Raw genomic sequence first — 13,774 nt, 5'->3', positions numbered from 1 at the left:
GGGTTGCCTCTAAAAAAAATAACCCTAAATAACCATTGGTAAACTAACTTGTTCAAAGGCTTAGTAAGATTTTAAAAGAAAATAAAAACTTTTTATAATAGAAGATGTTTAATCAAAAAAATAAGATGAATGATCCTGAGGGCAAATAGAGTGAGAACAAAAGTAAACAAGGAGAAAACAACAGCAGACACAAGATAGGCGCCCCATACATCCTAAAAACAAAAGGGAACTATAATTAAAAGAATAGATTGTTAAATTGCTTTACCCCGATCCAGCAGAAACTATTAAAGAAGGTTTAGTAAGTATGACCCCCTGAAAAGTTGTTACAGACAGAAAGGACAGGCATAATTCTACTTTGTATCTCATAAACCATAATAGAAGTATGTGGTTTGAATATGGGAATTTTTTGGTTTTTGGTTTAACACTAGGCATGTACTAAGTATATTGCATTTGCAGTTTTATGTATCCTTATAATAAAGCAACAGGATGTCTGTTTCTTTGTGTGTCTGTTTGTACCAAAGGATCTTGCTAACCGTTGAACTGATCAGGTTCTCCTTAACAGGGTAGCTTCTCATAGGTCCTGGGAAGGTTTATAACTATTTTCTTGGGGGGTGGGACACCCCCCCCCCCTCAAAAAAAAATTAAATTCTTATTTTTTTAACTAAAATTAAAAATGAGGGGGGCACCCTCCACCCCCCAAAAAAATTTCCACCCCCCAAAATATTTTTATTACTTTTTCTTTTAAAATCTAAAATAAGAAATTGGGTTATCAAATTCGATTCCCCCCTCCTCAAGTGTACAGTGTTATCAATTAAGAGTTATTCCTGAATATTATAATTTACATTTTCTATGCCAGTAGATGAATAAATGATATATTACAAATCATTTGCTTTATTCATTATCAGAAACATTAATGTTAAAGTAGGACAATGACTTGATATAAGAGAATTAGTACAATAAGTTTTAGATGCAAATGTGGCTAAACACGTGGTGTGGGTGATGAGTTCGAATCTTGGCTCAACACTGCATCATAACTAAAGACATTAGAAATTGTTCCTACTGCTGCTATATCACATGTGCAACATAAATAGACAGAGCAGGGGGAAAGCATTGGCCAAAAACAGGCGCAACTCTTTGCCATGCATAGTTAAGACTTCCAGAGAAAGGTTTTGCGATCAAAGAGTTGGTTGTCTGTTATTTAACAGAAAAGAAGATATTAGGCTCCCTTTAGTTGTCCTATGCAGTTGGACTTGACTGTAAAGTGTCATGGACAACAGCCTTGCATGTATGAGGTAATTGATAGGTACAATGTTGTGTCTTATTCCTTAAGATTTCTGAGTCTCACCTTGAAAAGAACTGTGAAGAAAGCCCAGTATTTGTAATCATCTCCACCAGCTCCAATCTTCTTGACAATTAGGATAGTTCGTTGTAACATCATCATACCACCAAAATCAGCTTTCTAAAATATAAAAAACCCAGGTGATATATTGAAGGTAGTAATTTGTTGTTGCATCTCATTGGTAACGAATCCCAATTAGTCAAGCCATTGAACTACCTCTTTTACTATAGGTATATGAGAGATCTGCCAGTCCTACAGCAATTTACTTTCCCCCCAACATATCAATTAGTCTTGTTTCAATTGCCTTATCACTTATTTGGTTGTGTACTCTTTAACAACCACTATTTCACCAATTACATGTGCCCTACTATAGGTATATGAGAGATCTGACATTCTACATTAATTTCTTTCATATTCTTATGTCCATTCCTCTATCCCTGTATTTGGTCATAGACTATTAAACAACTCCTGTTTCTTCCGTTACCTGTGACATTCTGTAGGTATATTAAAAATCCTCCAGTCCTACATCAATTTCTTTTTCCTCCATCATCACAATTAGTTCTGTTTTCATTGATCTATCCCTGTATTCGTTTGTGGACTTTTCAACAACCCCTGTTACTTCAGTTACCTGTGACCTACTATACGTATATGAGAGATCTTCCAGTCCTACATCAATTTCCTTTCCCTCCAACATCACAATTAGTCTTGTGTTCATTGATCTATCCCTGTATTCGTTTGTGGACTGTTCAACAACCCCTGTTACTTGAGTTACCTGTGACCTACTATAGGTATATAAGAGATCTGCCAGTCCTACAGCAATTTTCTTTCCCTCCAACAGCCCAATTAGTCCTGTTTCCATTGATATATCCCTGTATTCGATCATGTGTTATTCAAGAGCCCCTGTTTCTTGAGTTACCTGTGACCTACTATAGGTATATTAATGATTCTCCAGTCCTACATCATTTTCCTTGCCCTCTAATATCCAAATTAGACCTGATACCATTGTTCTATCCCTGTATTCGTTTGTGGACTGTTCAACAACCCCTATTACTTGAGTTACCTGTGACCTACTATAGGTATATAAGAAATCTGCAAGTCCTACATCAATTTCTCTCCCCTACATCATCCCAATTAGTCCTGTTTCCATTGATATATCCCTGTATTCGATCATGTGTTATTCAAGAGCCCCTGTTTCTTGAGTTACCTGTGACCTACTATAGGTATATGAGAGATCCTCCAGTCCTACATCAATTTCTCATCCCTCCAACATCACAATTTGTCCTGTTTTGATTGCCTTATCCCTGTATTCGTTTGTGGACTTTTCAACAACCCCTGTTACTTCAGTTACATGTGACCTACTATTGGTATATGAGAGATGCGCCAGTCCTACATTAATTTCTTTTCCCTCCATCATCCCAATTAGTCTTGTGTTCATTGATCTATCCCTGTATTCATTTGTGGACTTTTGAACAACCCCTGTTACTTCAGTTACCTGTGACCTACTATAGGTATATAAGAGATCTGCAAGTCCTACAGCAATTTCTTTCCCCTCCATCATCCCAATTAGTCCTGTTTCCATTGATATATCCCTGTATTCGTTTGTGGACTGTTCAACAACCCTGTTACTTGAGTTACCTGTAACCTACTATAGGTATATAAGAGATCTGCAAGTCCTACATAAATTTTTTCCCCCTCCATCATCCCAATTATTCCTGTTTCCATTGATATATCCCTGTATTCGATCATTTGTTATTCAACAACCCCTGTTTCTTGAGTTACCTGTGACCTACTATAGGTATATGATAGATGCGCCAGTCCTACATTAATTTCTTTCCCATCCAACATTACAATTAGTCTCATGTCTATTCCTCTTTCCCTGTATTTGGTCATAGACTATCGACCTAGCCCTGTTACTTTAGTGACCTGTGACCTACTATAGGTAAAGATCTGCAAGTCCCACGTCAATTTCTTATTTATATGTATATTAAAGATCCTCCAGTCCTACATCAATTTCTTTCCCCTCCAACATCACAATTTGTCCTGTTTTGATTGCCTTATCCCTGTATTTTGTTGTGGAATTTTCAACAACCCCTGTTTCTTTAGTTACCTGTGACCTACTATAGGTACATGAGAGATCCTCCAGTCCTACATCAATTTCTTTCCCCTCCATCATCACAATTAGTCTTTTGTTTATTGATCTATCCCTGTATTCGTTTGTGGACTGTTCAACAACCCCTGTTACTTCAGTTACCTGTGACCTACTATAGGTATATAAGAGATCTGCAAGTCCTACATCAATTTCTTTCCCCTCCATCATCCCAATTAGTCCTGTTTCCATTGATATATCCCTGTATTCGATCATGTGTTATTCAAGAGCTCCTGTTTCTTGTGTTACCTGTGACCTACTATAGGTATATGAGAGATCCTCCAGTCCTACATAAATTTCTTATCCCTCCAACATCACAATTTGTCCTGTTTTGATTGCCTTATCCCTGTATTCATTTGTGGGCTTTTCAACAACCCCTGTTACTTCAGTTACCTGTGACCTACTATACGTATATGAGAGATCTGCCAGTCCTACATCAATTTCTTTGCCCTCCATCATCCCAATTAGTCTTGTGTTCATTGATAAATCTCTGTATTTGTTTGTGGACTTTTGAACAACCCCTGTTTCTTGAGTTACCTGTGACCTACTATAGGTATATGTGAGATCCTCCAGTCCTACATCATTTTCCTTGCCCTCTAACATCCAAATTAGACCTGATTCCATTGTTTTATCCCTGTATTCTGTTGTAAACTATTGAACAACCCCTGTTACTTCAGTTACCTGTGACCTACTATACGTATATGAGAGATCTGCCAGTCCTACATCAATTTCTTTGCCCTCCAACATCCCAATTAGACCAGTATGTGTGACTTCATGTCCATTGAATTTGATAGGTTTAGCCAACTATAAAAAAATTTGGTTTGAGCTTTTATCAGCGATCTTAAGGGATAAGCTAATAGATAAAACTTTGTGGTTGAAATATTCAACACTTCTAGTTGGAACCAACCAATCAAGATTAATTCCAAGAAACATAAGCCAGCAAGTGAGAGATTGTGTTCATAGATTTTACTCCCCCCCCCCCTTAAAAAAAGCTTGGACGTCTTTGCATACTATATATATATTCTATTTCATCAGAACAAGTAATGGCAAGGGCCAATAAACCAGGGATTAATTCTGTAATCAAATTACTCACCAACGATCCATATCCACCATCTTTAGAAGGGATAGCCTTGTAGGTAAAATTCATCTGTTTTTTCATTATCTCAAATAATTTGCCAAATTTCAGGTCAAACCCTGTTGACTTGTTATACCTTAACAAATAGAAATATGATTGATTTTGAAAGCCTGCAGCAAATACTCCAGTGGCGTGCAAAGCGTTTTTAAAAGGGGAGCACTAGAAATTTTTTAAATGCTCCATATTTGATAATTTAAAGTTTAATAGTTAAAAACTTTAGAATAATTTTAGAAAGTTTTTAAAATCATTTTTATATGCATTTTAAATTTGAAAAAAAGGTTTAGTATTCCTGTAGGTTGAAACGTTTGGATACGAATATTGAATAACAATAAATCAAGATTAATAACTAAAAAGTCAATGAATAAGAATATTTTATTTCTTCAAAACTTTGTGTACCCTCTGGGTATCATAAAGATGTTCGCAATCCTTATGAAGGTATGTAATGCATGCAATTCAACTAATTTTATAGACCTAACCAACCAACCAAAATAATGAATTATAAAGTAGCTTCTGATTGAAAATGTATTTACGTAAGGTATCCTTCATATTCAATGTATCCGACTGTTAACTCCAGACCCTGCAAATCGACTCTAAAATATTTATAAGAGTTAGAATTCAATTTCTCGTATTCATTCGAATCCGGTGGATAGGAACTGATTCTCATCCATATGAAAAAACTATGTCTAGCATCGAATTATATCCAGCTTTCTACAAATATAAAAATGTACAATCATAAGATTAAAACCTGTTTTTTTAGCCCTGAAGTGCCATATCCGCGGAAAGCTGTTTATAATACGATGCGAGAAATAACTATTAATATTTTTAAGAGTTAGAATTCAATTTTAATTTTACTCTTGGCTAAACACCTATCCTTTAATGACATCCTTAATTTTGTAATGAAATAGACTAAAACCTTCAATGGCCTACATAAATCATATGTGAGTCTTGTTTTTAAAATCAATTTTAGATATACGTTTAAATAATTCAAAACATAATGTAAATCCTCAAATATTTAACTTTAAAAGGTTAGGTTAGTTAGAACCGGTTTTAATCCAGCGGAAAGAACTAAAATATTTACCCGGATTCAGTCTTTTTGCCAGTCAAATCCAATGGCTTCAAAAATGACACCTTGTCAAAAGTGGCCTAAATAAAAATGGAAAATCACAAAACATTTATAGATATAAAAGGATGACAACGTCCACATGTACTAATGTAGCACTCTAACACATATATTGTTCCTCAAAAATTTTTGCTGTCTATATTAAATAGCAGCCGAAAAAATCAAATTCCCTTCATAGCTTGTGCATGGACTGAAGGACGGACAAGTAAAGTTAAATACAAAGTAGCTTCAGTACTAAATATTTCTTGATTAGTGTTTAAATAATTAACCAAACCTTATGATAGACAACTTGAAAAATATCAAACTGGGAGTTGATCAAATATTTTGTGTTGTTGTATCCATTAGCCTCAAAACTAAAATAATATAATCCAAATATAAAAGTAACATGATATCTGTCTTTGTGTCTGTCTGTACCAAAGAATCTCACTAACCGCTAAACAGATACGGTTCTTCCCAAGATAAATCGCACTGAGAAAAATATGACTTCCAAAATTTTTTTTTTTATATTTCTTTTTAAAACTAAAATTAAAACTTAGGTGCCCTAGAGAACTCTAAGTTATCTCGCAGCGCACATAAATACGCGAAAAGGCTTATTTTACGCGTGTTTTCTTCAGTAAAACTTTCTCTGTGCATCATTGGATCATGGCTATTTCTAATTCACCTTTTAACGGTGTGCAGGCAAAGCATGTGCGTTGAGACGTTTGGCAACTAGCAGCTTTTAAAGTTTATAGATTTTTTGAGATAATCAATCCCATGAAGATTTTACCGCGAACTGCACCAAAACTGTACCTTAGTGGAATGGTTGTGTTATCTGTAAGGAAGATGAACGTCGTATGAGTTGTTTGAATTACACCCTACAAATATACAAAATTATTGCACTCACAATAAATCATTTATAATAGCAAAGAAATTCTACAATTTTCTTGTCTGCTCGTCCTTCTAGTCTATCAATCTATGGGGTAAATGTGATTTTCTCATCTGCTACTTAAGATAAACTACTGATTTTTTTGGTAAAGATACCCTATATACCCATGATCATTCAGTGTTTAATTTACTTATAACGTTGGTCTATCAGTCATGCTACAAATATGTTAATATTAACCCATTTTTAAAATCGTAGCTTTTCTATAATTAGGGTCGGTCCGTCCGTCCGAGATAGATAGCTTTTATTCATTAATTTAGGCATGTTAGAATTGTCCTATCGATTTCAAACTTTGCACGATGATTTCTTTAGTATTTAGGAACAATTTAGAAAGCGTAGAAACTCTATAATCATTACCAGAATGTCCGTATGTCCATTTTAAACATGTTGATTTTTCTACTTTTTTAACAACAAATTTTTATGTGATCTAATTATCCTTTTGATCTGATTTTTGGTAATTGATTCCTGGGACAACAAAGAACAACATTATAAGCGAATAACTCTATAATCAAGTCCTAAAATGTAAGTATGTCCATAAACATTATCCTGTATCAAGCAGTTTTCCAACAAATTTACTTACAATTTTGCTTCGACTCTTATACTTTTATATTCTGATTATTCAGTTCAGACACTATACAAGTGTTAATGTCCGTTTGTCCTACCGTTTTAGTGCTTCGCTTTTATGGATGTTGTCATCCTTGTTAATTAAGACACATGTGAAAGCTTTTGTGATTTTTTTTATTTATGAAAATTCCTTATTTATGCCCTCTAAACATTTGCTATTAAAATATCTTTATCCGTCTATCCATAATGCATTATTGCAATCTGCTAGTCATTTTAATTGTTGGGATATTTTGTACACCACAACTGCCCTCGCATTTGTTCTTGTTGAACCGCAAAGCCCAAGTTACATTTACTTTGTCAGGTTGATTGCAAACAATTATTGTTGATTCTTGCGGGGGTGATAGCACACTCTAAATAAAAAAGATTATAATGTTGTATTATATTAAATTAACAGGAAATCTGACTGTTTTTTTGTGTGTAACCACTCAGGGAGTAAGGGAGGAGACATTTAATTAAATTTAAGAGTTTTCGCTGAAAGACCATGAAATCCAGATTTATCCAGAAAATGTTTAGGAAATTTTAAAGGGTAAGTTAATAAAATTTAGAAAACTATAAAATAAAAAGTTCCAAGAAAAAAAACATTCATTTGAATATTAGATTACCAGCACATCAGACTGACGTAACCATTATGTAATTAATTGCTAGAAAATTGTCCCAGAAACCAGTTCAACCCATAGCCCCATAACCCCAAATTGTAAGGGTTCTTATAATGTTTATTACACAAATATCACAATAAAGTTTTTTTCTATGAAATAATATTTTCTTGAGAAAAAAAATTGTTAAAACCAGCCATCTCATAACAAATTAAGTTTATTGATACTCGTCTGCTATATTCAAAACTAACGTTGTGAGTTAGCAGCATTTGATGCGCTAGTACCCAAAGCCAGTCAGAACCTGCTAAATTCTTGCACATTCCCTTTAAGCCAGTACCCAAAATCTAAGACTCCTAAAAATTGAATATTCGATCCATTGTCCCTTCCCTTACTCCCTGGTAACCACTAGACCAGCTCTCCTTTACACTAAAGCTTCTTATTGGTCAAAAAAGTTTTTTTTTATCTTTTTACCAATGTGTAGGATGCCTTCACTCTCCGCAGAAAAATAAATTATCCCCCCTTCACACCAAAAAATACGTAAATTTTTTACGTTAAATTTTTAAAAACTTAATAACCTAACATTAATTTACACATTAATAAATTTAAAATTAAAAATTACCCGAGCAATTTTCAGGTTGAGACGTTTTGATGTATAGAAATCATTTATCATGGACAGTGTTTCATCTGTTGTATTACAATCCACCATGTAGATAACTAATATAAGATAAGATAATTATTTATCATCTACAATGTTTTATCTGTCGTATTTCAATCAACCATGTAAATAACTAAGATAAGATAATATAATCATTTATCATCTACAATGTTTTATTTGTCGTATTTCAATCAACCATGTAAATAACTAAGATAAGCTAATATAATCATTTATCATCTACAATGTTTTATTTGTCGTATTTCAATCAACCATATAAATAACTAAGATAAGCTAATATAATCATTTATCATCTACAATGTTTTATTTGTCGTATTTCAATCAACCATGTAAATAACTAAGATAAGCTAATATAATGTATAAAAATAATTCATCATGTAGAGTGTTTCATCAGTTGTATTACAATCAACCTTGTAGATAACTAAGATAAGATAAGAATAAACATTTTTTTCTTTAAACACTTTCTTATTTTTCTTTTCTCAATTTTAGTTGTAAATTTTTTTTAGATAAATATGATTTTCAAAAGAATTAAGCGTTGATTTAAAAATGAATTAATTACCCATTGATTATCCTTATATAACCCCTGTAATTTTATCCTTGTAAAACACCATGTTAATGTTTTTCATTTAGAAATTAACTGTATTTTTTCTTCTAGGTCTTTGTTAACTTTAACTGATGTGCTATTTTTGGCCATACTTTTTCTTGTTGTTTAATATTTTTTTTACCCGAATTATAAAATAATACTATAGAGGAGGAAGAGGATAAATAACTGTATGTCCCCACTGCAATTACCCTGTGCAGACTTTTAATTGGGTCTTTAAAAATGAGCCAATAGCATTGGGAATTTTTACACAGCCAAGCCGCTTCAAAAGATAAGAAATCAATATGCTAGCAGACGTAAAAGGTCCAAAACAAAGAGATACAGGTAGTTGTCTGCTTTTACAACTATATTTATATATTTATTACCTGAATTATAAAGTAGAGGATCAATAGTGCGCAAACTATCAAAATATTTCACCCATTCATCTGTTGTAAAACCGGCTACCTAAGAATTTTAAAATTTTTTTATTTGGCTAAAACCTATCAAAGTTAGCTGACTAAGTTACTTTTAATACATACTTTTTTATGTCTAAGAAAGGCAAAAGATATTCCTTTCTAGTATACAGTGGCGTGTAGAAAATAGCCTAAAACCATCACAGGACCAGTAGGCATATTCCCTGAAGAGTAGAGCCCAATCGGTTCTGTGGTTACTGAGATCTTAAGCTTCAGACAGGCACGATAATCTGATGTAATAAATTGAAAGCTTGAAATATCTTGTTAAAATCAGTTCAAATGCAATAATCAAATCATTCCAAAAATAATAATCAATCAGATTTATTTATTATATGTAATTTATAACAGAGTGTAATTATTGTAATTATGATAGTAATAGGTACAAACATATTATGTAACCTATAGTAAAGTAAACACAGGAATCTTAAGGGATAAGACAATGAATGATAAATTGATGTACATTTCCAATGATGATTACAAATTTACTGCTTCTCTAGATTAAACTATTGGCTGAAACGTTTTGACACTTAATAAATCAAACAAATAATACGAATATAAAAATGTACAATCATAAGATTAAACCAGTTTTTTAGCCGGTGCCTTCGGCACCTTGGGGCTAAAAAAACTAGTTTTAATCTTATAATTGTACATTCTATATCCGCGGAAAGCTGTTTATTATACGATGCTAGACATAGTTTTTTCGTATGGATGAGAACCGGTTCCTATCGACCGGATTCGAATGAATACGAGAAAATTATTAAAAGTACCCAAAATTTTTAAGCGAATAAATAAGAAGACGATATTATAAAACTTTGGGCCCTACTTGTCTAATCTACAGTCAATGTTCCATCCCTTCCTGAGAAAATCAGTGTGCAGTGCAGTAGCGTAAAGGAGTTGGGGTGTTGAACAGATTTCTCCCCTCATAAACTGTTTGATTAAAATTTGTGTTTTTTTTTAACGAACGTGTCCTAATTTTTGTGATTTAAAAAAATAGCTAGTCGATGCTTTTAGTAAGTAGTAGATATAAAATGATCCATAGAATTTAGATATGCTATCGTTTTTTGTAGACCTCTTATTTTTGAAGTAAATAAAGTTTTTTTTAAAAAAAGGAGGTTGGTTTTAAGGTACTAAAACGCAACGTTATGAACAACAATAGTAAGATCTTTAATTTGACACCTCACTTTTAAATTATGTTGACTAATTATTAAAAAAATGTAATTTGTTGAACCCCGGTGAATCAAATTTTTGAACTTTAGGAGCTCATCATGTATGGGTTAAAGAAAAATCACAAAAGTCAGGACCCGTTCTTAAAAAAATTATTTACAACCACTGAACTGATTTGGGTTTCCCTTTTAATGTAGTTACCAGGAAAGTTTAAAATTATTTTGGGGTAGGTTATTACAACACACTCAAGAGAAAACGCCCTTTGAAAAAATTGACCCTCCCAAAATATTTTTTTCAAAAGTAAAATTGCAAATAGATAGTTGTTGACTCCCCCAAACCCCCCCTCCCCCCCCCCAAGTGCCCCAAGAGGCCTCTAGAGCCCCCACCAGTTGATAGAATAAAGTAAAAACATATCCATCTTCCCAATTGTATTGTGTGTAAAAGAACTATTTTTTGTCAACACAGAATTAATTATTAATTAAACTCATAGATTATTTATTTTAACATAATAAAATTGTTTATTAATTTACCGGATGCCTAAACATTAAACAAACATGATAAAATCCATAAAGTTTTGAAGGTTAGATTTTTAAAATTTCATTTTGGAGGTTGGGGCTACTATTCCCCCCAAAAAATATAACCCTTCTCTGGACCTGTAGGAAGCTTTACTGCAAAGGAGAACCATATTGCTTCAGCGGTTGGCAAGATCAAACACTGCATACAGACAATCAGGCATCCTGTTACTTTTAAATAAGGATAATAGATTGCAGTTCTTTTTAATGTATACTTTTTAATTATTTACAAAACCTTGATTTTATTGTTTTAATTACTTTTGCAGCCAATTTAATCCAAAAAAGTCTTAAATTAAAGATTTAATTGCTAAAAGACAAATAAAGAAAGTTTGTTTAGTCTTTTGGGTGACAAGTCTATAATTTCATAAATTATATTAAAAATACCAAGGCATTTCTTCAACTTTATTATTAATGACATTTGGTTTTCATAGTTTTTTAAGTATCGAAGCAAACAAAAATCATTGATGAGCAAATGTTCAGTTTTCATAAATCAAGAATAAATTTAAGGGAAATCTTCACAAAAAAATCAGACATCTATTTTTAATAGCAGCTGAGAAATTCACATTTTCACATAAAGACCCCCTAAATTTGTAGTAAGAAAAAATCCATTTCTTTCCCCAAGTGTCTTAATATATTTAAAAATCTTCTAAAAAATATTTTTAAAATCTTCAAATAAGGACACAACAGATCTAAAGTATAGATGTATATACAGATAACTAACTCCCTTCCTCTTTCGTCTGCTACCAAATTATTTTCTGCTACTTGGCTGTGTTAATACACGCCACACCAGTGGTTGATTCTCAATGACCCAATTGAAAGTCGAAACAAGGACATTGCGATGAAGAATTTAACCCTCTCAATCTAGTGTTTTACTCTAATATTAGGATTCTTGTAGAAATGGACAAATGGATTTTTTTTCCCAGATGGTCTTGAATAAAATCTATTTATTTCTCCGTTGGTCTTACCCGTGTAAATAAATAAACCAAAAGTCTTTGTCTGCTAAAAATTCCTTTTTAAGTTTCACAAATTCAAACACATAATTCTAGTTAAAATTCAAACTTGATAGAAAAGTCCTTTCGGTTTAAACCAAAAGTACTCCAAGTCCAAAAATTCTGATAATAATTTCATTTGTATTGCTTCGAAACCGATTAATATCCGCTGGATTAGAACCGGTTCGAAGCCATACTTAAAATTCATGTATCATATCGTATTATATCCAGTTTTCTACAAAAATAAAAATATACAATCACATATTAAAACCAGTTTTATATCCGCGGAAAGCTGTTAATAAAATGATGCGATATATAACTATTACCTGATTTGTAAAAATAAGAATAAAAATAGCGAAACTATTTTTAATAACCATTCTTGTGTACAGTGATTCTTAAACTAACACATTCTACAAAAACCTCTACAAAAAAATTTAATTTCTTTTTAATATTATTAAATTAGAAGCTAATTACCAGGGATAAGACAATGGGCAATAAATGAATGTACTTCCCCCATTATGATAAAACATTGTTTGTAAAGTTTGGACCAGCTTATCAAGTTTTAATGAAATACCTAAAGTTTCTAAGCCTACAATATAGAACATTTTTATAAAAACTTTGGTTACCAGTTCAAATGATTTACAGTCCAATGTTCTTTCCTTCCCTGATAATTACCCAATTTACGATGAACTGAAATTTAATTTCCGAATGTGTACACAGTTTCCTCGGTGTTTCCTCATCCTATCTCAATATTTACTACTAGCTAAAAAACTTCAAACTTCCAAAAAAAAAAAATTAATGTATAAACGATTTATGCATTATGCATTCAAAATTTAAATTTTTTGATTTTTTGGGGGGGAAATTTGACAGGGAGTAAGGGAGGGGACAATGGGCAAATAATTCAATTTGAGAGTTTTTGAAGAAAGGCCATGAAAACCAGAATAATCCCGAAAATATGGTGGAAATTGTAGAGTGATTGTTGATTAAATCTAGAAAACCATAAACTAAGAAAAAAGTTCCAAGAAAAAAAGCAATCATTTGAAAATAAGATTATCAGTATTACAGACTGTCATAACCATTCTGTAATTAATTACTAGAAATATCTCCCTGGATCTCTTCAAATGACAGGGAAAAAGAAAAGAGATTTGAGGGCAAGTGATGTGAACACGGAAAAAAGGGGCAGGCAGGCGTGTAGCTGGATGGGCAAGTATATGACCTGCACGCCTTCCTGCCCCTTTTTATCCTGTTTATTTCCCCCACCTCCCTTCTCCATTTCCCTTTCTCATCTACTTTTAAAAAGGAGGTGGGGATGAAGGGGGTGAAATATAGTATGGGAGGGGGGCCGTGTATTTATATTTGAACTACTCTCTGTCTGCAAAACTATATATATTCAAAACTAACATAGCGAGTAACGGCATTTCTTGCACAGGTCCCCAAACTCAGT

The 13,774-nt window shown here is 32.8% G+C and overlaps 1 protein-coding gene across 1 annotated transcript; it reads right to left on the bottom strand.

Annotated features, from left to right (window-relative positions):
* Nucleotides 1-92: 92 nt before the first annotated feature.
* LOC145331292 (uncharacterized) lies at nucleotides 93-12,754 on the bottom strand. The gene is made up of 12 exons (XM_080175909.1): nucleotides 12,657-12,754; nucleotides 9,519-9,597; nucleotides 8,499-8,593; nucleotides 7,580-7,636; nucleotides 6,530-6,594; nucleotides 6,015-6,093; nucleotides 5,699-5,763; nucleotides 5,151-5,210; nucleotides 4,579-4,696; nucleotides 4,167-4,289; nucleotides 1,346-1,459; nucleotides 93-212 (listed from the first exon to the last, which is right to left on the bottom strand). The coding sequence occupies exons 1-12, from the start codon at nucleotides 12,705-12,707 to the stop codon at nucleotides 93-95; spliced, it is 1,026 nt and encodes a 341-aa protein (XP_080032035.1). The 5' UTR covers nucleotides 12,708-12,754.
* Between the last annotated feature and the right edge of the window lie 1,020 nt (nucleotides 12,755-13,774).

Source organism: Acartia tonsa, chromosome 11 (genome assembly GCF_053477335.1).
Source record: "Acartia tonsa isolate MP-2025a chromosome 11, ASM5347733v1, whole genome shotgun sequence".
Lineage (NCBI taxonomy): Eukaryota > Metazoa > Arthropoda > Copepoda > Calanoida > Acartiidae > Acartia > Acartia tonsa.
Note: the sequence above shows the minus strand (reverse complement) of the source record. Positions and strands in the feature narration are given on the sequence as shown.